General features: G+C 39.6%; 1 protein-coding gene across 5 annotated transcripts; it reads left to right on the plus strand.

The window, feature by feature from the left end:
• The first annotated feature begins 360 nt into the window (after positions 1–360).
• Positions 361–27,097, plus strand: LOC110166105 (nucleosome-remodeling factor subunit BPTF). Of its 5 annotated transcripts, none has more exons than XM_055158001.1 (35): positions 361–1,156; positions 1,952–2,774; positions 3,004–3,052; positions 3,142–3,310; positions 3,897–4,145; positions 5,016–5,198; positions 5,495–5,667; positions 5,815–5,994; positions 6,066–6,247; positions 6,332–6,463; positions 6,896–7,025; positions 7,127–7,262; positions 7,447–7,710; positions 7,807–9,604; positions 10,211–10,335; positions 10,567–10,695; positions 10,789–10,939; positions 11,109–11,148; positions 11,250–11,475; positions 11,682–11,825; positions 13,070–13,200; positions 13,408–13,522; positions 13,613–13,821; positions 13,969–14,215; positions 14,288–14,526; positions 14,645–14,758; positions 14,858–15,019; positions 15,356–15,438; positions 18,393–18,618; positions 19,387–19,655; positions 20,034–20,207; positions 20,286–20,478; positions 22,801–22,885; positions 24,081–24,267; positions 25,422–27,097. In XM_055158001.1, exons 1-35 carry the CDS (start codon positions 643–645, stop codon positions 25,456–25,458), a joined length of 8,268 nt encoding a protein of 2,755 aa, XP_055013976.1. In that variant the 5' UTR covers positions 361–642; the 3' UTR covers positions 25,459–27,097. The 5 variants fall into 5 exon arrangements, with proteins under 5 accessions (XP_055013976.1, XP_055013974.1, XP_055013975.1 ...); XM_055157999.1 differs by having other exon boundaries at positions 362–1,156; positions 14,288–14,532; XM_055158000.1 differs by having other exon boundaries at positions 362–1,156; positions 13,972–14,215; positions 14,288–14,532.
• Positions 27,098–27,201: the final 104 nt, after the last annotated feature.

Consider the following 27,201-nt stretch of genomic DNA (forward strand, 5'->3'; position numbering starts at 1 on the left):
TATAAATAATGTGCAGTGAAGACTTTAGGGCCTAAGTTTCGCTGTCTCGACAATGTAAAATATTGACCATCCATCAGAGATTTTTACACAAAAATAATATGCTGTGATTCTGACGTATATGGGCCAAAGCTGCAGCAGACATCCTGGATAAAGGCATGTTCAGACAGGTCAGATATTTTATTGAAAAGCAAGCCTAATATATTCTGATAATATATGTTATGTCCTGCATTTATACATGGACATGGCAAATTTACCAAGTTAAAATAGCAAACAAATTTCGCCATGTGGTTGCTTTACTCTGGACGGTGCGTGTGGTATATCCGGTGAAGATAATCCTAACAAACGCTAACTTCACGCAGGTCTGGGGCCTGCTGTGTTTTCAACGGAGAGCCTTGGAGAAAAATGGCGTCTACTGGCGACCCAGAGCGGGACACCGGGCGTCCAGTGTAAGCTCTTCACCCGGAGACTGAGCCCAGGGTTTGGCGGGGGAAGGTCCCCTCTGCTGCCAGACCTCTCTCTTGTTTATTCCTCATTTTATTCTGGTGTGTGGCCCATAACAGCACCGAAATTGAGGCGGAACAGAGCAGGCTCTCTCCTGCAGTGAGGGAGCGAAGAGCTAGGCCGCCCAAACCTGAAGCCGAGATGCGGGAGGGTTCACCCGGGCCAGTCCGCGGCTCGAGGGGCAGCCGAACCAGAGGGATGAGAGGACGGGGGAGAGGCAGAGGACGGGGACGGGGGCGAGGGCGAGGAGCTGCAGGTGGAGGCTCGGCCGAGTTAGAGACAGACGTGTCTGGTCGAGACAACTTTAATTCGTCCCGCGGCCGCAGGAAAGTTGGAGCCCACAGCGCGGCATCGCGGAGCAGAGGCAGCAGAGGGAGAGCCAGAGGGTCGAGAGGCGGCCGCGGCAGCAGAGGAGGCGTGAGACGGCCTCAGACCAAGGTGGTCTACGACGATAACAGCGAGGATGAGGAGGATTATTTCAGCTACAGATCTGACGAAGACGAGCTCTTGAACGATAACCCGTCTTCTGATCTGGAGGAAGAAGAGGCCTTGGGAAACGACTCGGACTATCTGGAGGAGCTACCAGATGAGGATGATGCCAGCTACTGCACCGAGAGTAGTTTCAGGAGCCACAGCACACATGGAAGCACCCCGGGTAGGTTTGTTTAGCGATAAAGGCAGAGTAATTGTACGTGTGCATTTTATTTTCTGGCCTGAATTGAAAGCAAGCCGCATTGTTCAAAATGGAGCTTGCACTCAGAAATAGGCCTTTGTTTACTGTGTGCTCCCCGTGCTCGCTGGCAGCTCATCTGCTCCACGCTACAACCGGCTCTCGTGTTTTGACTTTTGCTAAATCAGCATGTCTATAGAAAACCCTATATATAATTATTTCATTATTTGCCCTTTTTGGTGCACGCACGTGTGAACTTTTGCTAAATAAGTGATTACGAGCATAAGAAAAAGCCACGGACCATGTTTGCTACTTTGCTGCACTTTCATTCATTCGTATTTTTGTTTTGGTTCTGAATATGCTGTTGCACTTGGCCGGCGATGGCTGAGTGAGCTGTCAATGGTTTCAATCACTAATTTAAATGCACATTTCATTACGTTACATCTTCAGATTTATAAATATTGTAATAGTATACACTACCAATGTTATGCACTAATTTTAGTCAGATTCATATTTGATCTTTAAAGAAAGTCACTATTAAATTTCCCATATTGCTTCAAATTGCATTGATAATTAATAGAAAAATATATTTTGTTAAATCATTTCATTCATTACATCATAATACAATACAGAAATATGTTTCGATATGCTTTTTTGAGTATGGCATACATCCAGTTGTATCTGTGTTTTCTGCTTGTGACTAACCAGTTATAACAAACCTATTAGGCTCATTGATTTTATCACAATCATCCTCACATAAATTTCTCTTAATGTTTACAGGCCGCAGAAGAAGCAGACCTGTGCGACCAAGATCTCCAATATTGGAAGCGAAGGATGTTCCTCCCTTGGGTCTTCCCAAGTCCTCTGAAGACCTCCTGGTCCCTTCGTCACACCTGCTCGATATCATTGGTGTTTATGAGGTTTTGCGTAACTTTGGCTCTGTGCTGCGTCTCTCTCCGTTCCGTTTGGAGGACTTCTGTGCAGCACTGGCCAGCCAGGAGCAGTGCACGCTACTTGCAGAGACCCACATCTCGCTGCTCAAAGCCATTCTCCGGGAGGAGGACACGTCCAACACCACTTTTGGTCCTGCTGACGTGAAGGACTCTGTCAACTCCACTTTGTATTTTGTGGATGGCATGACGTGGCCAGAGGTCGTGCGCTCTTACTGTGACAGTGACCCAGAGTACAGGCATGTTCTGCCTTTCCTAGACAATGAGGAATATCCATATGAGCCACTGGAATGTAAAATTAAAGTTCTCCAGTTTTTAGTGGACCAGTTTTTGGCAACCAACATTGCTCGTGAGGAGCTCATGTCTGAAGGCGTTGTGGCATATGATGACCATTGCAGAGTGTGCCATCGTCTGGGTGATCTGCTTTGCTGCGAGACTTGTTCGGCTGTGTACCACCTGGAGTGTGTGAAGCCTCCGTTGCAGGAGGTGCCGGAAGATGAGTGGCAGTGCGAGGTCTGTGTGGCCCATAAGGTGTCCGGTGTTGCAGACTGCATCCCAGAGGTGCAGAAGACCAAACCATTCATTCGACAACTGCCAATTGGTTTTGATCGGCATCACCGAAAATACTGGTTCTTGGATCGGCGAGTTGTAGTGTAAGTTCAGACATTTTAAATTTTTATTTTATTCATACTAAATGCATACCATGCAACCTTGAAAGACCTATGACTCTCTTGTAGTTCTCAAATATTGTTTTATAAATTTAAAGGAATTGCCCTGGAACATAAACTGTATCAGCAGTGTTACCATACAGGCATTACTTTAGTAATTATTCTACGGTTGAGCAACCAGTGTTATGTAATTTACATTATATTTTATTTCCAGAGAGGAGGACAGCGAGCAAGACAAAACAATCTGGTACTACAGCTCCAAGGTAAGAACAAGGCTCTTATGCATTTGTCCAGAAGACATTCTCCTCAATATAATTTTTAAATAATTATTTTTATGATTCAACTGTCCCAGGTCCAGCTGGCTGAACTCATTGACTGCTTAGATAAGGATTACTGGGAGGCAGACTTGTATGCTGCCATTGAGGAGATCCGAGATGAGGTTCATGCACACATGGACATCACAGAGGACTTGACCAACAAGGCCCGTGGTAGCAACAAGTGTTACCTCACTGCTGCTAACGGTAAGGGGAGCCTCGTCTGTTTGCATGTGTGTGGACTCAATCTACCTGTTACATGCTATGTGACTTTAGTACCTTAACCTATAAATTTTAGCATTTGAAGACTTGCTCCAGCAAAATCTGTCTAATCGAACGAAGCAATTCACAAGTACAACCAAACGCACTTTAACGAGGCTGTGTCCAGTTTTCTTTTTCATGTAATAAGGCAAATTTTGTCTGGTGCAGATATACTGTAAAAATATCTCTTAGGATAAAAATAAGTCTGCTGTACTGCAGATTGCATTTAATTTATAAACCATTCTTGTAGTCTTCACTCTGGCTTCTGAAAGCTAACCTCTGAAAGTTGTGACAAGCGCTTATAAACTTATTCCAACTCAATTGCTAGAAATACGTTGGAAAAGTAAGTAATCTATCTTGATTATTTAAAATGATCAAACTCAGTATTTTACATTTAAGAACAGAAGAAAAATCAGGTACAGCTCCTTTTTTAAGTAGTAGTGCAATATTTGATAATTGTCAGCTCATGTCCCAAACAATTAATTTCAACAGACTGCTCATAACCTATCCTATCCTACTGTCTCCATATTAGAGGAGATCCTGGAGAAGCTGCGGTTAAAGAAAGAGGAGGAGATGGAGGAGGTGAAGAGACGAGCAGCAGACGAGGCACTGAGAGTGCGGCTGGAGCAGGAGAAAAAGGACGTGAACATAGATCAGGATCACCCAGAGACTGAGGAGGGTCGACCGGAGAGGGATCTGAAGGAGGAGACAATAGAGGAACAGATGAGCGGAGACCAGACCAAACCAGACTCTGAGAACATTAACAGTTCCAAAACTGGAGGTAGCTGTGGGTCATTATCATTCACTGGTTAAAATGTTTTTCATTGAGTATTAAGCGATATTAAAAGCCCTTGTATTAATTTGGCCAGACCAGGGAACTCAATACTGTCCACCTCTCAGGTTCTGGTAAGTAAGTGAGTAAAATTCCAATTCACTATTCCCATGTATGGGAAGGGGGAAATAATTTAAAGAGTTTGAAAGCGGCTGATTATCTTATAGTCAATGTGGTAACTAATGGACAACTAACAGACACATTATAGAATATAGAATATACTTCTAAAACTGTATAGAGTGACATTTAGTAGAATTTTAGGTAATGTATTTGTGCCATGGAAATTAGCTGTAACATAGCTGTTTAGCCTCCACAATGCCATCTTAATATTCTAATGTTGTATATGGAGAAAAAAACCTTTACTTTCATAACCTGAGCAGTCTTCCAGGTGTTTGGGGCAGTTGGGCTCCATAAGTACTCTATGAGCATTCAATGGTCTTTATTATTTTATTACATTTAGTGCTGTGAGTAATTATGATCAAGCATGATATCCTGAATAATTATTATATATTACACCTATTGTATTACTCATTGCTGTTTGCCTCCCTTTATATTACAAGCATATGCTCCATTCCAGTAGGCCTTTTTTTTTTGTTAATCGCTAATTATTACATGTGTTATTTATGTGAGTAATCCCATGTGTGGTGTATGTCATTAAAAGTGCATGCGTCTCCCAAGGTTTATCAGCTGAGGGCGCTAGAGCGTCGCTTTACAAAAGTCTAACGGTGCCATTCACTTTTACCCACTGTGTCCACAGAACTTTCAAGAGGCTTCTGTACACAACTACAATAATTAAGCCATATGTCCTTTTTTCACCAGAAACCCCATCGCCTCTCCTGTCTACTCCTGTCACTGGAGAGGGCCTCCCTAGCCTCACTCAGCCCTCGCACCCTGGAGAAGACAACAGCAACAGCAGCACAGATTTTCCACCCAGGGTCCCAGAACCTCCAGATCTAGCGGACAAATCGTCTCAGTCCTCTCTTGCCAGCTTTGATGAAGCAGGTATGGACCTTAGAACAAGGAATTGCATTGGGCCCACCAGTGGGGTGCTGAAATTTGTAAGAAGTATCTATTTTGAAAGGGAGATCAATCCTGTCTACTCTTCTAAAAACACAATAATGAAACGTTATTTAATTGAAAATCTTTTGCAAAGTGAATTATTTATATGCAAAACCTTATATTTGGTCCTTGGCCCCATTATACCTATCCAAGGAAAAAAAAATCATAGACACCTCATACTTGGAACAGCACCTTGTTGTATAATGGGAGATGTCAGAATAAATTTTGTTTGTTTTTAGGGGAAAGTAAAGACGTGAAAGGAGATGGTACACCTTTAGGAAGTAAGAAGTCTTCAGCCACTCGTATGGTGACCCGGCTGAGGAACCCTGACAGCAAACTGAGTCAGCTAAAAAGTCAACAGGTAGCTGCTGCTGTTCATGAAGCTAACAAGGGCTTCAAGGAGGGCAAAGAGGTGATCCCTCACTCTATAGCCACAAAAATCTCTTCATATTTTAAAATTTTCATTTTATATCTTAAAACATAAAAGGTTATTAGTAAGTAGTTTGTTTTTTTTAAAATGCTGTATTACTAAATGTTTTTTTAATGATATAATTCACAGGTACTTGTTGTGAATGCACAAGGCGACATCACCCGGATTAGCACACGGAGTAGCAAAGAGGTGGTGATGAAGGGGACTCTCTGCCAGTTCTTCAAACTTGGTCAAGAGGGCAAATATCGTGTGTACCATAACCAGTACAGCTCCAATGCACTTTCTTTAAACAAGCACCAGCACAGAGAGGTATGACAAGTCCAATCATCAATTTGGTAGAATAGTTCATAGTCTTAAAGTCTTCAATTATTTCTCTTCAGGACCATGACAAGAGACGGCATCTGTCCCACAAGTTTTGCATGACTCCTGCAGGGGATTTCAAATGGAACGGATCCATACACGGCTTTAAGGGTCTAACTATTTCCACACTGAGACTCACTATCATTCAGCTGGAAAACAATGTCCCTTCTCCATTCATGCATCCCAACTGGGCCTCACATAGGTATACTGTACAGGAAATAAATTACAAAGCAAAGTTGGCAAGAAATTATTGCTAATTCCAACTTTTTCATCTGTATTTTGCCAGAACCAACTGGATCAAAGCAGTTCAAATGTGCAGCAAAGCTCGAGAGTTTGCACTGGCTTTGGCAATTTTGGAGTGTGCCATCAAACCTGTGGCTTTACTACCTATTTGGAAGGACTCACTCGGCCACACCAGGTACACACATAATTAAATATCTTTTTGCGTATTTGAGCATTTAAACACTTTTAATTAAACTTTTTTTTTTTATTATTGGATTTACTTTTCTGTGGTTTGCTCAGCAATAACATACTAGTGATCATAACCAGATCAGATCAAAAAGCCCACCCTAGCTGTGAGCAATAATATTTAGACTTCAAGTCCTCTACCACCCACCTTTCCTGCTGCAACAGGACCTTAAAGACTGGATTGTTCAGATTTTCTTTACTTTATGTGTGTAAATAAACCCTGAGCTCTCAAGTAAGCGACTGACCCTGGATCAAGGGTTGATTTCAACATACATTTAAGTCTATCTGTATTCATTTATTTAAAAATTTAAAATTTATATTTATGTTGATATTCCATCTGATTATTCGCAAATAATTTACATAAAGTGCAACAAATTTTTAGGTTGAATCGCATGACATCCATGGAAAGAGAGGAGAAGGAAAAAGTAAAGAAAAGGGAGAAGAAACTGGAAGATGAAGAAACACTGCAACAGGCCACTTGGGTCAAGTACACTTTCCCAATCAAACATCAGGTATTTTTACATAAAAATATGTACATGTTTTTGCATTATATTCAGTAGTATAGGTTAAAGGAAGTACATAACCTCCAACCTTCTGCTTGGTTCTTGTGAAGGTTTGGAAACAGAAGGGAGAGGAGTACCGCGTTACTGGTTATGGAGGATGGAGTTGGATCAGTCGGACATATGTGCATCGTTTGATGCCCAAACTTCCTGGAAACACCAACCCCAACTACAGAAAGGAGCTGGAAGGTCATTCATATGTAAAATAACATGTTCTTATGCTCTGTAAGAGAGCTATACTAATTTGGTTGATTAATCATAATATATAACATAAAAGTGTACTGATACTTAAATCTATTAATAGATTTTTTTCTAGAAACATTTAAAATAAGAATAATTGTATTTATAAATCAATGCTTGATGTTTTCTAAAGATGCCAAAATGGGAAAGAAGTGCACATTACTTGATTTGAGTCGTCGACCAAGTATAACGGCAGCTGAAGATCAGGAAAAAAACAGTCCTACATCTGAACTGGGTGATCCAATCTCTACCGAAAGTTCAGAGTCAAAAGAGAAATCTGAAGACCGATTACAAGAAGTCAAAAGTGAACCTGAAAAGTCTGAGGGGATTTTATCAGACGATTCCACAACAAAAATGGAGGTTGAGCCTCCATGTTCCCTTTTGAATCAATGCCAAGGTAGGGCTGACATTAATTTTTATAGTTGTTAAAAGAGGCTTGAGATTAATTAAAATATATGTGATTTTGGTTAAATTTATTGTATTTTCCCCTTAGGCTCCATTGATGTGAAGGACCAAGTCGCTGTGAAGGAGGAGTCTGTGGATTCATTAGAGAAACCTTTCAATTATGATGTAGTGGACGTCAGTAAAGGCTTTCTGACACGGGTCGCCTACAAGAAGAAAGTAAAGGCTTCTAAACTGGACTCTCTGCTAGAGCGCCGCGTGAAGCAGCACAATATTGAAGAGCAACAAAGACGACAAGAATCTGGATCTAAAGCCCAAACTCCGGCAGCAATGTCCTCAGCCTCGGCACCATCTTCTGTGAGCACCCCCGTTCGACCACGCTCTCCACTGAAGCCTCATGCTATAGCACAGACTCTGGCTCCAGAAAAACATCTGGGGGATGGAAAAGCTGTAAGACAAAACACAACTGTACAAATTGATAATGATGAGACTGTGAGCACAGACGATGCAGTCTCTTCTCCTGTTTTGGACTCCGCACCTGCTGATGGGTGCAGTATAGATGGCGATTCACCATCAAATCCAAATGTATCACAGAATCCAGAGTCAGACTCTGAAAGGACTATGATGATGACTATGGACTCAAAACAAACAAATTCAGTAATTTCAGAAGAAGCTAAAACACTTGAAGTACAAGAATGTAATGTTAACTCTACAGCTGGGGGTGTAAACCATGAATCTGTTAGTAGTTTAAGGGTTCTTGCCCAAAAGTGCATAGAAAAATCATCAGCCCCCAAATCTTCACAACAATTTGACTCAGAGCCAAATGGTAAAGACTCAGAGGAGCCTTTAGAAAAGGACAGCCCAAAAGACATTTGCACCCCTGATCCTTCCTCTCCGCTGCCTCAGTTGAATGGTAACGATGGATTAGGAGGTGAAAGTAATTCAGAAGTGTGTTCAAATAATGGGATATACAGTCTGCAGTCTAAAATGAACAACTTAGAAAATTATGATGAAGAAAATAGGCTTGTTGGCTTGTTAAAAGATGACATTCAATCGAATCATGTGTTAAACGGAGCTTTAGGCCCTTTAGATGAGAACTCTAAGGTCGAGGCTGAAAATAAAATGTTTGATCCAGACTATAGTCCTCCAGTTAAAATCACTCGACTGGAAACAGATGCACTTGGCCCTAATAATCAGAGCACTATTGAAAACACCAGCACACCATCAGTAAAAATAATCCGAATGCCCCCCTCTCCCATACCTTCAGCTGAGGAGTCCAGTCTAAGTGACGACTTTACAGAGGACAACAATAGCAACAGTGAGACTGCAGAACCACTTAAGGCTTTGTTCAGACAGGTGACCACAACATCCACTACCACCACAACAGTTGTCTCATCTACTACTACTGTCACTGGATCAAATTTAAACCAAATCACTTCCTCAACAAACGGCAGCACAGTGTCCACCCTCACAACCACAACCAAGACAACTGTCACCAAAACACCAGGACAGTCAGATTTGGTCACTAAAGAAGAACATACATTGGTGTCTGCTTCTTTATCTAAATCAAAAACAGATTGTAGCGGTAAAACATTGGAGTTGTCAGTGACCATGAGTCAAGAAGATTGGTCATCCACAAGAAGTCGCGTCCGACTTCTCAAATTTTCCCGCACCAAAAAGACACGCTCCGATACTGCACTGCCCTCCTACCGCAAGTTTGTGACCAAGAGTAACCTCAAGAGTATTTTTGTGCTGCCATTTGATGACCTGAAAGTGCTGGCAAGACGTGGAGGATTTCGTGAGGTGCAACTATTCAGCTACAATGCTAAACCAGCACCAGACATTTGGCCATACCCTTCACCAAGGCCTACATTTGGCATCACTTGGAGGTAAGGCTTCAACTTTTCCACCAAATTGTGAATCCATTATAGTGCAGAGTATATACAAATATATACTTGGTATCTCATACACAAGCTTTGTTATTTAGACAGAATTTTGTCATTTATATGGGTTCTGTGCAATTACGATAAAGTACTTCTACAGCATCCCCATGTCCACACACATGCTGTGTTATTTCGTAGTTATTTCCTCTGATCTGTTTTGGTTTTGGCTCCAAAGAGTGTTATTACATTGGTCCTGGTCACACGAGGACTGGCCTCAGACTTCCAAAGCAGACATGATTCATCCAGCGGTTTAGGAAGTGTCAAGATGCTCACTTTGTGTGATGGTCCAACCCTACAGCCCAGGGATATTTTCCTGTCTGTGGTTCCTCGTGAAGATGATTTCTGCATACAACATACTCCTGGAGGTGTCTATGGAAGACTCTGACCTAATTTTTTCAGTTATTTTCCGCGACAATAATTAGAGCGAGGTTTATTTCTATTCATCGTCAGTGATGAAGGTTGCATTTATTTCCCATGTAAAATTACATTTGTCCTGTCACAATAAATCTAATATCCAAACTTTTTTAAATTTAATCCTGTTTATGTTTTCAGGTATCGCTTGCAGACAGTGAAGTCCATGGCAGGTGTGAGCTTGATGCTGAGACTCCTTTGGGCCTCTCTGAGGTGGGATGACATGGCAGTCAAGCCATCTGCAGCAGTGGGCACAACACGCACAGGTAGATTTTTCATTTTAAAATTGCCACTCAAAATAGGACAGGGTATCAAGTACTACAATTACCAAAATTGGTTGATAAATTTATACATTTATCAAGAGCTCTTACAAATATTGGTATAAGTATAATCAAAACACCGAGTCCTTATCTGTTGGAGTGGTATTCCTCCATTTTTCGGGCTTTCCTCCTCATCACCTCATACCAACCCAGCCCTTTCCCCACTCATTGCAACAGAACAATCTGACACTGAAATCACAACTACGGAGATCATCAAAAGGCGGGATGTGGGACCATATGGCATTCGTTCAGAATACTGCATCCGCAAAATCATCTGTCCCCTCGGAGTGCCTGACACACCTAAGGGTGAGCCTTGTACAACATCTAATCTGATCAGACTGTATAGATTGTAGTAACAATGTGTACATTCGTATAATAAACAAACTGATATATGTCTAGAAACCCACACGCCTCAGAGGAAGGGGCTGCGCTCCAGTGCCTTGCGGCCCAAGAAACCCGAGCCAGCCAAGCAGACCGGCCCCGTGGTGATCGAGACCTGGGTGGCTGAGGAGGAGCTCGACCTGTGGGAGATCAGAGCCTTCTCTGAAAGGTCAAACACTGTACCCTACAATCAGTTTAAGTGAAATTTAAATTGTTTTTTGTTAGTCATTATTTGATTTGATTATCTCACATACACCTATGCAATTACATAGAACATTTACCTACCTTAAAAGTACTGCTAGTAGATACTATAACACTTTCTTTGTATTTGTCTACAGAGTTGAGAAGGAGAAAGCTCAAGCTGCAGAGCAGGCCAAGGTGAGCATTTGTTTCTCTGTCATAAACTTGAAATTTGTGGTGTTGTTTAGTTTCGTTTTTCAGCTCCATTTGACCATTGACAATAACTTTCTACAATACAGAAACGCCTTGAGCAGAAGCCTGGCACAGTCACAGTTACTCCATCAGGGACACCCACCACCCCTGCCACAACGCCTAAAGTGATAGTTGGAACAGTGTCAGGGCAAGGCACCCCCAACGCCAAAGTGGTTCTGTCTACAAAGATGGCTGGCAATGTCACATTCCAGCAGGGCAAGAACTTTCAGCAGTCATTTGCCACGTGGGTCAAGCAAGGTCAAACTACACAAGGTACACGTCTAAAATGTTTAGATTTTGTATCATATTTGAATTTTTATTATTATATATATATATATATATATATATATATATATATATATATATATATATATATATATATATATATATATATATATATATATATATATATATATATATATATATATATATAATATATAAAAATATATATAATATTTTTGTGCTTTATTTCGGTTCAGGGACTGATACCAGTGTGACTGTTTCTGGTGGGCAAACCTTCCAAATAACAGGAACACCAAGTGGTGCTAAGGTTGTATCTACCAAGCTGCCACTTCCTGCCAACAGCAAGATTGTCACTGTAAATGTGCCAGGTTCACAAGGAGGTAATTCATTAAATGTTATAGGATTGAGGATTTAAAGGGTTAAGTGTTTAAAATGGTCAAATACATTGTTTCTATGGACATTATTAATAGTCAGTATTTCCTTTTAAATTTTACTTTGTTTGGGCTATTGGGTCTGTCATGTTCAATGTGGTGAATCTTATGTTCCTAAATGTGGTGTGACACATTGTCTAGTTTTGTCCTGTTGACGTGGTTATAATAGAGATGTGTATTTTTGGATGGATGGTTATAGTAAAAAGGAGCTGTGTAGTCTACTGACCTGTTTTGTGAAAACATAAAAAGAAATAAGAGGAATTAAAAACTGGCATTGCATTGGTGTGTGCAAAGCATGTTGAATTAGTTAATATGAATAATGAATAAAGTATAGGTTTGAAACCTCATTTTAGTGACTCACCTTTGATGCCACTTTGAAGGAGAAACTAAGTTCATGGCAAGTGTAGCTATTTAACGGACATGTGTATTTATCCAGTGTGACTGTTGGGCATTTTGTTTATTTTGGAAGAGCTTAAGGAAGTTGGGTAAGAAAACAAGTTTACTCTGAGGTCTGCTTTCCAGACAGGTAGTCCTCTATAGAGGGATCCCTTTTCCCCTTTCTGAATGAAAGTGCACCTCCCAGCCTACTACAAGCTCTGCAAACAGCCAGTCCATAGAAACAAATGTTTGATATATACGAATGTACGCATAGCAGCAGCTCCTATGACTTGGGCTAGCATGTCTGTTTGCAGAGGGAAACCCTTGATGTTTAGGTTTACCCACTTGGTTGCGGTCAAAAACCACAGTTAAGAATACAACAGAGTGAGATGAAGCAAAAATCTGCATTTTGATTCACTTGAGCTCTTGAAGGTGAAAAATATGAATTGCTCACTTTGTCATGTTTGTGTTACAGTAGGTAATAAATTCATCCATTATTTATTAGACCTATGTCGAGTATGTGGGAGAAGCCAACAAATTTTTGAACATTTTGTTTACCTGCTCAGCTAATATTTACTTTTGCTGTAATCAAAAGCTTTTCAATTAGAAATTTGGAAAAAAAAAACATTGACCATTTCCATTCCATGTAAAGCAAGTATAACCCATTGATTCATATCATTAATTGTATTACACACTTTTAGGCCTAGTATTTTCATATTTGAAAGTAAGCTGTCTTCTTTTTAGAATTCCCAAAGTCACAACAAGATGGGTGAACTAATGAGATCTGAACTTAATCCTCTGAATTAATTTTCTAGGAGTGGTTCAGCAGAAGGTGTTGAGCATCATCCCGTCCAGTACAGCAGGCAGTGCACAGACCTACACCACTTTGCAGCCTCGGGGTACAGCTCTCAGCATAAGACCAAGTACACCAGGGTCCCAGCAGCAGGTACACACATCTGCATTTCTTGTATATTTATATATATATATATATATATATATATATATATATATATATATATATATATATATATATATATATATATATATATATATATATATATATATATATATATATATATATATAACTATGTAATAAATTATATTTATTTAATAGAAAGCATTGCTTGTTATGTAAAAATTATTACTTTTCTAGGTCCTTACAACTGGAGGTCAGATCCGCCCAGGAATGACGGTGATTCGCACCCCAATCCAACAGTCTAGTGCCATGGGGAAGACTGTAATTAGAACACCACTTGTGGTTCAACAAGGTAAACAATAATTGATGATTTCTTTGCAGTTACAATTATAGTCTCTGAAAGTTTTTTTTTATTGAAATACTTGTAATCTTCCTCTGCTAGGTCAAGGTGGACAGCAGGTAGTAACTCAGATCATTCGAGGCCAGGCTGTTTCCACTGCAGTATCTGGTGTGAGTGCTGTAGCTACAGTGGCTGGACAGGGGCCCGCCAGTCCCACCTCAGGACAGACAGCAGGACAAACACCACCCGGGACACCGCGAGCCCAAGGCCCAGTCAAACTTAGCCTGGCACAACTCGCACAGCTCACACAGGTTAGGAAAAAGTTGCTAACATCTATTGTCTAGAAGCACTGGCATTTACTACATTGATTCATTTTTAATAACTATATTTATTTAGGATTACTGGACAACTGTAAAAAACAATGTAATAAATATTTTTTATATTATTGTGTCTTCCAGAAGCAGCAGCAGCAGCAGCCTGGTGCAGGTGTAGAGCGACAGGCTGGTGTGGGTGGGACTCAGCCCCTCACAGTGATGGTCCAGGGTCAGGGGCAAACCACGGGGCAGCTCCAGGTCATTCCTCCAGGGGTCACTGTGATCCCTGGCCCAGGGCAGCAGCTCATGCAGGCTACACTCCCCAATGGCCAAATGCAACGCTTCCTCTTCACTCCCATCGTCTCAGGTCTTACACCCACATCAAGCACAGGTATGGAGAGAAAAAACGAAAATGTATGATTGTAGATCTGTTATTGTTTTCCTTAAGACACCTGTGTTTCAGGTAACCCCTCAAAAACCCCAGCCCAGCCGGCGCATCAGGCTGCTGCTCCAGTGCAGGCCAGTGCCTCTCCTCTGACCTCAGCCAGCACCCCATCAGCAGCCACACCCCAGGGGCAGGTACCCCCACAGATGCCCATCCAGTCCCCAACGTCACTGCAGATCAAAACCCAGGGAGGCACCACACAGTTACAGCTTCAGCAAACGTCGCAGCTCATCAATGTGTCAGGGCTCCAGCAGCAGGTACAGGTAGGCTCAAGCGCACTCATGAATAAAACCGTTGTAAATATGAATACAATGTAGAGTACATTTATAACAAGGCAAATACGTGACTTAGATATGTGACCTTGATTCTGTGCAGGTTTTGGCCCAGTTGCAGGCTCAACAGGGTGGTGGTGCACTGCCACAGCACTTCAAACTTCAGCTTCCAATCCAGATACAACAGACAGGGACCACATCAGCTCAGGGAGGACAGGTAATGAAACAACATGAAACACTGACAATTTATTAAACAATAATTTTTCAAAGTCCCCTTGAAACCCCACAAATGAAAATCCATTCCTGTTGTGATCAGATTGGGAATGTGGTGACGATTCAGGCAGCTTCGGTGCAGGAGCAGTTACAGAGGATCCAACAGTTGAGAGAGCAGCAGCAGCAGAAGAAACGGCAAGCGGCAGAGGCCAAAAGAGAACAGGCCCTCAATGCTGTCAATCAGAACGACATCATACAGAAGCAGGTTTGGGCTTAGTTCATTTCGCTCCCAACCATCGTTTTAAAGGTGCACTATGTAACTTTCTGCGGTGGAGCGGTCGCAGAGAATGATTGATGCATGCATTCTTACTGTGAACAGAGTCATCCCTCCACAGACCTGGCCTGTAACTTGACCTGATGGTGTTACCTGCTTGTCACCAACAGACATAGATCAGTTTTAAGCCATACTTTGCAACATTTCAGGCAACAGCATCTCTATGGAAACAGGCTGGTGGTGAACCCTCCACCAGAAAAGTTACATTGTACACTATTTAATTTAGCTCTAACATACAATGTCAAATTCATTTATTGCTTGTTTTAGGTGGTTATGAAGCAAAATGCTGTTATTGAACATCTGAAGCAAAAGAAAACCATGACGCCAGCAGAGCGAGAGGAGAATCAGAGGTTAGTTGTGTTTTTAAGCAATGAAATGTGCCATATGAAATGTATAATCAACAGCCTATACAGCAAAACCTCTTCTTGAATCTGGTCCAACATTACAATTTGAGATACAGAAGGAGGCTTCTACCAGCAGCTGCATGACCATAGTGTGACCCAATAGGCACTCAAATGCACTTACTGAATTTTAACCCAGAATCTGAAATTGCCATTGTTACTAAACAAAATGCACCTCACTGTTGAAGCAATCTCCTGCTTTCTGAAACATTAAACAAATAATAATGATAATGGTAATATATATATATATATATATATATATGTATATGTATATGTGTGTGTGTGTGATAAAAATAAAAATATGGGCATGCATTCAAATTAAGGTAAAAAAAAAATAAAATAAAATCTTTGACTAAATATTAGTCATTACGTTAATACGTTAATTTTGCGTTAACTAATTAAGTCATTATTGCCAACAATTATTTTAACGCCATTAACGCAGTTTTTATTATTTATTTATTTATTTAATTGTAAATGTCTGTCTCTCACTGGCTTTCTCACTGGATTTTGAAAAAGTCCACCATGAGCATTTCTTTAAGTTTGACATCTTTTCTTTATACTTTTTAAACTTTTTTCTGACCACGTGAGATGCAATGTGTCCGAGCCTCCTCGAGCCGGTTCAGCCGTGGGCTCCGGCTCTGGCTGGACCATGCTCTCTGAGCTGAGCTTGTTTCTTTAGTTCAGTGCTGCAGGGGGAGCCACTGATTTACCCAGATACCATTGAAAGAAAAATTGTAATTGGTCCATTTCCATTACATTATATTAACCCTTTGTTTCCCAAGAAATATCAGGCCAAGTTTATAACAATGATCTAGACATTATTACTAGTGTAGTGTTTATTACTCACTGAATAAAAAATATTGAAAAAAATTATTAGTAGTACAAAAGTTCATTCAATATTTTTTCTTGAGCATTCAGAATACCTTGAAGGTTCTGAGGGTTCCCCTCTGAAAGAAATGCTGTTTGCACAACAAATGTATGGCTCTTTCATTTACATTTCCAATAAAAGTGCGCTATACTCTACTTTTTTAATTCATTAATCAGTTTTGTCTATAACATGTGATTAATCGCACTCGAACTCATGCGATTAATGCGATAATTTTTTAACATTTTTGCCCAGCCCTACTAAATATAAATACAATATATACAGTATGGGCAGAACAACAAAAACACTGCAAATAGTCAATTGTTAAGTTGATTAAAGCTACCAGTTTCAAATAGATTTTTTATTTATTTTTTTTTACACTAGTAGATGACAGATGTGAGACCTGTTTCCCTCTTCCCTCACCTGGCGTTTGTTCATGCTCACAGTGTTCTCTGATTTTCTTCTGTCAGACCTAAGATGCCACAATATCAGGTGTTATGTGAGAATACGGCAGGTACATGGAAGCTTTTAAAGTGACTAGTAAACTGTTCATGAGTCCAACGACAGAAGGGACGAAACTGTTGTGGTGAGAGGTTCTGGTCCAAGGGGAGTGGCTCAAATAGTTCTTTTCCAGGGTGAGGAGGAAAACAAAACATGAAGCATATGTGGGCCCACTTAAAACGTAAAAATCTACGCAACAAATTTTGACAAATGAAAACCTCAAAATATACTGATTTAGTTGTATGTAATAACCAGTATGTTTCAAATGTATTATTAAAAATTTCTGATCAGCCTGTCCATGTGATCCATACATACTTAAATTGAACCCGTGTCCAGCTCTGACCTACTGCTGCCCCTAACAGACAAGTGTCCGTACAAACAGACATCATGTCAACTATGCCCATTCACACTTCCCTGAAACGCCAAACCCAGGCCACTGTGACTGTAATGCACTGTCTGCTGCTGTCTTTTCCCTTCATTTCTGTCAACTGTCTTTTCTATTTTCCCCTTCAGAGCATCTCGTGTTCTTAAAAATCACAGCTGGAATATGGACTTTCAGTGTTTACACTTTAATTTCCCTCGTCGTTCTCCACTTTGTTGCTGTGTATAGGTTGTTTACAATGAGCCACGCATTTGCCACGCCTCGGTGACTTTGGCCGGTTTCTGACCTCAGCTGTCATGGATGTGTGTGTTTACTGTTCACTGCTTGTGCTGAACAGGGCTGAGGGAGAAACAGCATTTTCAATTGTAATTGTGAATGTTGGCGAAGTGAACCCTGTATCCAAATTAAATAAAACTGTATTTGAATATCAGGTCAGACCTCTGGAAATTGCTTCACCATCAGTTACTGCTGCATGTCAATTTTTGCTGGAAATGTATGGATAACCTTTTCTCCTTTTTTCTTGTTTACAAGAGCCTCTCAGCCTTATCCTATCTCTGCTCATCCATACTGTTCTCACCCACTCCCTGACTACTGAAGCAGTGCCCATTACAAATAACACGGACAGACATTCAAACAGGCCTCACATCTGTGGGGACACTGTTGTTAACTTTTTCAGAAATAAACTGCATTTTCATTGCACAGCCATTTAGAAGATGGGTTTCTTACTTTTTATGCGGGTTTTTTGTTACAGTGGTCAGAGGTCAAAGTCACTGAAACATTACAGCTTTGTTGGATTAATAATGTTCTCTACTCACTGATCTTCCCTTTTCATCCTGCTCTTTTATCTTTTAATTCATTATTTTTCAAAAGCCTTTTTTATCTGAATCCCCATGTATCTCAAGCCTTTATTTTTACTGGGCTCCACATTTTTGCATTGCTACCAATGTATATGTATAACAATTTTAAAGTTAATTTGAATGTCATATCAAATGGTTCAGTTGCAAATAATAGTCAAGACTGACTGACACAATAGAAATTGTTAATATTTCAGATATTTTAAGAAAGAAAAATAAATACTGTATTTGGTGTTGTATCTTTTAAGGGACTTTTGAATGTGAATGTATACACTGAGTATTTTTACCTCTTTCTGTCCAGAATGATTGTGTGCAACCAGGTAATGAAGTTCATCCTGGACCGGATAGATAAAGATGAAAGACAAGCAGCGAAGAAGAGGAAAAAAGAGGAGGTGGTAGAGGCAAAGAGAAGACTGGCCAATGCCAGTAAACTGTCCACACTCCTATATCGACACAAAGAGAGCCTCAAAATGGAGATCCTCAAGAAGCGGGCCCTTCTCGACAAGGAGCTTCAGCTGGAGGCCCAGGTAAAGGCGATGACACATGATTGTCTTGATATTTGAACATAGCATGATATTTGAGAACAATGTTGAAATAAATTCAAGTACATTTAGAAGTGAACAAATTGCAAAAAAAATTAAATAAAAAAACAAAACAAAACATATATATATATATATATATATATATATATATATATATATATATATATATATACATATATATATATATATATATATATATATATATACATATATATATATATATATATATATATATATATATATATATATATATATATATATATATCATATATATATATATATATATATATATATATATATATATATATATATATATATATATATATATACATATATATATATATATATATATATATATATATATATCATATATATATATATATATATATATATATATATATATATATACATATATATATATATATATATATATATAATATAATAAATAAATAAATGTGTTATTGACATAAATGTACATCTATCATAAGAGCATGAAATATGCTATGTGAAGGCCTGTAATATTGTTTGCCAATGTCACAATACCTAAACTTAGAAAATGATGACGTAAGATGGCTTGGGTTACAACAACAATAACTAAACCTACTATAACTATACCTCAATGTAAAAACAGATGCATAGCACACTCATACGGTCGATATCTAAAACTTAGATTTTAAGACTAAACCTTTCATTTAAAATATCCGCTACTACAGAAATAGATTACTCATTGCCTCATGTCTACAATGATTTCAGGAGGAGCTGAAAAAGGACTTGTTGCGGATGCAGCAAGAGAAAGCCCAGGCCGCTGCTCAACAGGCCGCTCGAGCCGCCGCTGCTGCCCAGCAGCAGGCTCTGGCCCAGCACCACCTCGCCACCACCAGTGCCGCACACAAGAGGAAACGAGATGAGGACAGGGACTCCAAGTCCAAGAAGAAGAAGATGATTTCAACTACAAGCACCAAAGAGAACAAGAAGGATATTAAGCTCTACTGCGTCTGCAAGACTCCCTATGACGAGACCAAGTATGTCCTAAAATGCATGCAGAGCTTCCTTGAGTATGTTTAGGTGTAGGTGATATTGACAAAAAATCGTATTTTGATTTTCCTGCTAACAGTAATCGGATAATAATTTAGCTCAAGCATTGCACAAAAAGAGAAAACGCTATAAAATTTAACAAAAATGCAGAAGGATGACACTGAGGTTCTTTCTATTCATCTTTCTCAAATGCAGTTTACTTGACATTCCAAATGTACAAAACAAATAATCCAGTATTGTCTAGACTCTAGTACACCATGTATCATACACTTTAAGATGTGTATGTTATGTCCTGGAACCAACTGGCCATCCACTGTTTACCTGCTTAGGCCCGTACTTACCAAGTGTTTCTGTCCTCCTTTCAGGTTCTATATTGGCTGTGACTTGTGTACAAACTGGTACCATGGCGACTGTGTGGGAATCACGGAAAAGGAAGCAAAGAAAATGGATGACTACATTTGTGTGGAGTGTAAGCGGGGCCAGGAGAGCAGCACACAAGAGCTCTTTTGCATCTGCCAGACACCTTACGATGAGTCACAGTAAGACACAGAATTTTCTGATATGCTTGTTTAAATGTATACTTCATTTTTGGAAATCTAATTTGATCTCACCTCCAGGTTCTATATTGGCTGTGATCGTTGTCAAAACTGGTACCATGGTCGCTGTGTGGGAATCCTGCAAAGTGAGGCCAACCACATAGATGAATACGTTTGTCCACAGTGTCAGTCGACAGAGGACGCCATGACTGTTTTTACGCCCCTCACGGACAAGGACTATGAGGGCCTGAGAAGAATCCTTCGCTCCTTACAGGTAAAAGAATATAATTAGTGCGTGATTAGTATAATGTTAACAGTGTTCTGAGGATGGTTCATGTCAGACATGTGACCTATATGCCATTTGTGGGCATATTGGATATAGTTGATTGTGTAAAGGAATTAGAGCCCGACCGATATATCGGCAGGTCGATATTATCGGCCAATATGGGCACCTGGAGACATATCGGCTATCGGCCGATATGCTTGCTGATATGGGCCGATATTTCACGTGGGCATGTTGTACCTCGTTATAAAGCTTAGACTCTCTACATTATGTTCATTTAATCCAATTTACTAATATGTGGCTCTGCATCAGTATTTATCTGCGGTGTAATTTGTCTGTGTCCGTACTGTTCCTGAACACACCACCAGAGTGACGTCACTTCACTCGCGTGTGTTTGTTTACACCCGCAGCGGTGCGCAACACTGAGATTATTTCTTTTTCGGACAATCGGTTTGAGTCTGGATTAAAAGGACATTTATTAGTGCAGACTTGTGATGTGAGGAGGAGCCTGTGAGAGCGGTGAGTGTTGGAAATACATCGACTTTAGCAGTTAGCTGCTGTAGCTTCCGCACATAAACAGTCTGTTTTCTATTGGTCTATTGTAAAGTGACTATATTGGCCATATATTTGTTACTGGACCTGCATTGATATGTAAATGAGCTGTGAATAGACGTGTGAATGATCCACATTTATGCATATAATTAACTACCGCATTTACGGCTAAAGGCTAATAGCGATAGTTTACTAGCTGGGAGTTATGGGTCGGTCGCGAGCGAAGCGGCTTAGAGCGAACAACAGGAGCCTGCTTCTTATTGGGAGCCGTGTTTTCTCTTTTTCTCACTTTTTCTCTTCATGCCGCATGTAGACCCGTAGTTTGACAGCAGCAGCGGCTGAAAACGAAACTTTCAGAAATCTGCGTGTGCATAGGATTTTAAAAAAGTGCATATTTGGCTGCAGTTCAGCATAAAATTAATAAACCAGGACTAATCTTGGGCTCGAGTGCAGGAGAGAGATAGAAACCGAGTCCCGACACTCAGTCCTGGTTCAGTTCTAGTTTAGTCCTGCTTGCAACAAAACAATCTCAAGAGTCGCTTGGGAGCCGAAAGAGCCAGCTGCTTTAGTGAGCCGAGCCAAAAGAGCCGGTTCTCCAAAAAAAAAAAAAAACCTGGAATACTCATCACTAGTAGCTAGAATGTGATGCAAAAATGCCATTAGGCCAATCTACTGTATGTAAATATGATGTAAAGAGTCAAAATAACAATTAATGTTGCCTAAATAAACCCAATTTAGAATCCACTAGAGCCAAACCTAAGTTTTTTAATCAATTCAAGATTTACAGTGAATTTTTACATCACTAAATATATCGGTGATTATATCGGCCATCGGCAGCTCCAATTTCCATTATATCGGTTTCATATCGGCCACAACAAAATCCATATCGGTTGGGCTCTAAAAGGAATGTCCACTCCAAAGGAAATATGTATAAACTGTTTGTATACAGAACAGTCAAATCTTTACTGTCTGCTGTAGTGCTGACTTTTATACTAATTACATCATACAAAACTGATACATGGCTTGTAATTGCCTGAAACTTGTGTGTATGATAATAGTGCTACAATAAATATTATATTACATATTTTATTTTTAGTTTTTAGTGCTCTTCTCTGGACATTTCGATAACTCAACATAAAACTAACTCTTAAGCAAAGGGCACTGAAGTGCCCAGCTATTTGTTACTAGGGATTTAACTTGTGTGAAATCAGTGTTTTCTGTGTGTGTGTTTACTCTTGGATGAAGTTTTAATGTAAAAGAGAATCCAGTAACCAAAGTGCATCTGTTTCTATGGATTTAAAGCTCTAGTTTGTTTATATCATCCAAATTTGTCTGTCCATATTATACTATCATTTACATCATTTTACTGTAAGGAATGTCCCATAGTTGTTAAACAGTAGTTTATTTTGCAACCACAGTAAGCAGGGGTTTTACTTTTGCTTTCCTGTATGACATTGTATAACGGGCAAACAAAGTCCTCTGTGTGTGGCTTATCTGATGGGTTTGGTTCCCCAGAGCAGCACTTGGACAATTGCCTACTCCTGTTTTTTTTCTTCTAGCTTCCACTCCTCCTCCCTTCACCTCTCCATGTTTTCTTCATGTGGGTTTTTTAAAGAGACTCAAGCTGACGAATTCGAGGAGGACATCTGTGTTGACCCACCTGCTTCCACTGTCATTTTCTCTGTCCTGTTTGTTTTTCTTTTCTGGTTCCAGATTTTTGACGTGTCTCTCTTTCTCTCTCTCTCCCTCCTCATCCTACAGGCTCATAAAATGGCTTGGCCATTTCTGGAGCCAGTGGACACCAATGATGCTCCAGACTACTACAGGGTTATTAAAGAACCAATGGGTAAGTGACCATAAGGAAGCAACTGAAAATAAAGACCAAATAGTTTGTCAAGTTGAGGCAATCTAAGTATTTAATCTAACAAAGCAAGCATTGAGAGTGTATTCAACCTCCCAGTGACCCACTTTTGACTCTGACCTACCTGTACAAATTCGTTTTAGTAGTTGACATAAAAATCAGTCTTTATATCTTAAACTTCAAAAGGTAGCTGGCAGCCAGTGGAGCCCTCCAACTCGGATCAAAGCAACCATGTAAATGCGACTTGCGTCAACAGAAGCTGTTTTGAACTTCCACACAAACAAACTGCTAATAAGCTGCTCTGGCCTCTGCTGGGCATCCTGTGGAAAGACCACTCCACTCCTTTTGGGCAGAGCCTGGAAACTCTAGTCTTGCACTCGCCCCTCCACCCCAAGAAAAAGACCTTTTTGGTTCTCACAAATTAAATGAGTATTTGGCCCGTGGGTAGTTTTGAAGGCTTTGGGGATGAAATCTGATGAGAGAGAATAAGGAGGTCTTTGATATTGGCCGTGAGGTTTGCACAGCACATGCTAGCTGGGTGTGGGCTTTGAGTCAGATATGTTTGCTTTAAGTGCAGCCCACCAGCAGCCGTACATTACAGCTACTTTTGGAAAGGTAAGCTGCTTAACAGGGCTAGTGTCGCTACTGCATTTTTGTAGTGACGGCATGAGCCATCTTCATCAAAATAAGCATCTGAGAAGGACAATGTGTTCATGGTATTTTAGCACTATATTTTAATTTGTTGTCAAACACAAGGTTTGCATTTGTGTTTTTTGCATTGACTAAAAGGCAAAAAATGATTGGAATTCTTGACATCCAGTGTGCTCCCAGTTAATTGTGTTGATTAATCCAAAAGGATATGAAGACTCTGTCCTCAGGAATGACATTGGTCAGAATTTGGAAAGCTGAGCAGAAAGAGGTTAAATCTGGCAGGATTAATGGATTTTTGCAGTTTTTTAGAAGTGATAAAACATGTACTCATGAAACATAATTTAATCTCTGTCAACCACATGCACTACAATTAGTAAAGCATTTATGTAGATATGTGGAGCAGTATTATTTGGGAGCTTGATGGATTGACCTCTGCATGTGTGGTGTTGAAAGACTAGGATTCAGTGTGTTTAGTAGTATTTGTATAATATTGTATGTGCATTGCCCCTTACTGTCTCTTTGTTCCCAGATCTTTCCACGATGGAGTTGAAGTTGCAGAAACACGAGTATATCAAGCTGACAGAGTTTGTAGCAGACATGACCAAAATATTTGACAACTGTCGCTATTACAATCCCAGTGACTCACCCTTTTACCAGTGTGCTGAGATCCTGGAGACCTTCTTTGTCCAAAAGCTCAAAGGATTTAAAGCTAGCAGGTGAGGCATAACAATGGGTTAATCATCTTCTATGTTAATTTTGTACTTCAATTTCAACTTTGTAGTCTCTCCTTGTCTCATCCACAAAACATCTGTTCTTTACTCATTTAAAGTATATTTATTTGTAATTGTAAATGTTTTGGCTTTTTATTTGAATGGTGTCACTACTACATTTCTTTTAAAAATAACTGCCTTTCAGATCTCTTTGCTGCAGGTGCTAGTGTAGTTGTAGCATGTCCACCTTTTGTTTGCTTGTATTTTGAAATGCTGTGAGCGTGTACTTTGCATCCTCCTAGTGCAGTGCTTCACCTGCATGTATTGACTCCATCCATTCTCTGTTTCCTCTTTTGCAGATTGTGATGTCTAAACTCCTAGGTGCCTGGGGTCAATCTTAAAACAGACTAATTTGTTATCCCGGATGTGGCTGTTTTATTTCTGTCAAACAGCCCCCAAATCTAGGAGCAAGTGCATAGGTCATGCCACACTCAGGGTGTGATCTTTTTTATCAGTCAAAGCAAAAAATAAAAATTCTACTGTTCAATAATGGCAGCCATGTTGGTAACACAAATTCATTCAAGACTAAGTATTTTCTTACTTTGAAAGATGACTGATATTATGTTTGTTACATTAAAACATGTAAGAGTATTGATTATGTCAAAGACATCTATGAATTACTCATAATTGATTTGTTTTATTAGGCACAACAGGCTGCGGTAGAACATTTTACCTCATTTCCTAGCCGTTTTAAGTATGCCTCTTTTATTGGCTCCTTTCATGTATTATATTTTATGTGCATATTTCTTTTGTGAAGGACTATTTTTATTTTCTTAAAGAAATAATGGTAACATTTGTAAAGATAGAGAGAAAATCTAGTGTAGCTTTCCTGATTTGAGGGCAAGTGTCGATTCTAGTTCAGATTAACTTCTAAATGTAAATACAGTGCAGGTTGGTTGGACATTGCGTACATTTACATCACATTTCACCAACATGGCTGCTCGGTCTTTGGTCTGACCCACTGGCATTCAACAAATGTTTGTTTTTATTTTCTTTTGTATCTCTAGTGCATATTTTGTCATAATGTAAAGCTTTTAATAAAAAAGGAACTACCAAATGATCCAAACGGTCCCTCATTCTCTCTCTGCCTGTTTCTGTAGGTCTCATAACAACAAACTACCATCAGCAGTCTCTTAGTCCACTCAAAATCTATGGCTTAAACCAGCCCCATGGTTTGAATGTGACTGAAACGTCTCATTTCTTGGGAGTTGGAAATGCTGACGACAAAGTCTGAATGGGTGTCAAATTTACAGCTCTGACCAACTGGACCAACTGCCAGCCCCATGCAGCACCTTGCTTGGAGTTTTCAACCACTCTCCTTTGCATCTGAAGTCAAGAATCCAGATCTTTCACTCTCCATGAGAAATGGCATTCAGTAACGTCTCAGTAACGTGGCAGCAGCAGACTTTAATCATGTTTTACTCAGGCAGAATTTGTAGTTTTTCTACATCGTACAGTTGTTCTTCCTTTACTGTCATCACATCTACATTTATTCTTCAGATATACACTGCTCTGTGGGAGCACTGCTGAATATTGATTAGTTCATCATCATGGTTTTAGTAAGATGACGTGATTATTGTGTATTCATTATTCAAGACCAAATATAGATCTCTTTAAATGGGTAGACACAAGGGATTATCCTAAACTTGTGATGGCTGGATGTTAAAGTCGTCGGCATTTCTAAATGTGCTACGGTTTGTAGTGGTATATGACATGAGATCCTAGAAAGCAACAGTGAACAGCTCTGTCTGACTTTTGTAAACAAAAACACATTCAAGTGTGTCCTATGTTTGCAAATATGTGCTTTCTTTGGTGAGAATTTGTATAGTCCCATCACTGTAGCCTACTGCTTAGTTATCCTACAAGATCAACCTGAACAATTGCAAAGCAGACCTCACAGACAGGCTTTTGGCTATCAAATGAAGAACGTGAGGTCATGGACAAGCCCTGCTCTTATCAGAAGCTCTGCCTCTTCCAAAGTGTTTCATTAAATTTGACAGATTGGCTCATGTCTGTCTCAGCTCGGAAGAACTGGCCCTCAGTGCACGGTTAAGTAATTGGATAATAAGACTTCCTCTCAGCATCTCTCAATTTATTTTGTGGTCTGTCTGGGGTGATGTGCTGTTGAAAGGGTCAAACTAAAAAGTCTTTGTACAACTGGGTTTGTATGAACATTTTATAGCTGCATTTTTAGCATATTTGGGAACATTTTTTGTAACGTGTCATTTTAAGTTTTGTAGAAGGGTGTGGTTGAGTCAAGGTTATGCTTAAAAACTAAACTTGTAATCTAAATTTGTTTTGAGTTGAGATATGATGTAGCTTTCAGTTTTTGTTTTTGTAACCCCATGTGTGTCATCCACTTTTTGTAAAACTTGTATATTACAACTAACGAGAAATGTTAAATACAGATTTTTAGAGTCGTAGAAACATTTATTTTTCTCATAGAACCAGCAGCTACGTTCATGAAAATATTTAACTATTTTTCTTTTAAATCAGAATAGGTGAAATTGCCCTTTCTTCGCTGCGTATTAAATATTTTGAAAGGAAAAATAATATTACATTTTTTATTTATAGGTAGCCGGTTATCCTCAACACCTTCAATTTATGTTATATGTTATAGTTTTATTTATTTATGAAAACACATAATTTGGCCCATTTGATAAACTTGAACAAAATCCATAAAAAAATGTTTTAAGTGGCAGTCATGAAGAGATTCTCTTTTGTACTTGATGGGATGATTCACCATGTAAAATAAAATGTTTTGGACGCTCTGTTTTTAAAAAAGAAAATGTGTTTTATATGTTTTTTAGCATTGCTTCACTGACCAACCACTACAATAATCTAAAGAAATAATGCTGAGGGTTAATGTACTCTTTGTGT

The sequence above is a fragment of the Boleophthalmus pectinirostris genome, unplaced genomic scaffold (assembly GCF_026225935.1).
Source record: "Boleophthalmus pectinirostris isolate CB_2022bp ecotype Guang Dong unplaced genomic scaffold, ASM2622593v1 HiC_scaffold_22, whole genome shotgun sequence".
Taxonomy (NCBI): Eukaryota; Metazoa; Chordata; class Actinopteri; order Gobiiformes; family Gobiidae; genus Boleophthalmus; species Boleophthalmus pectinirostris.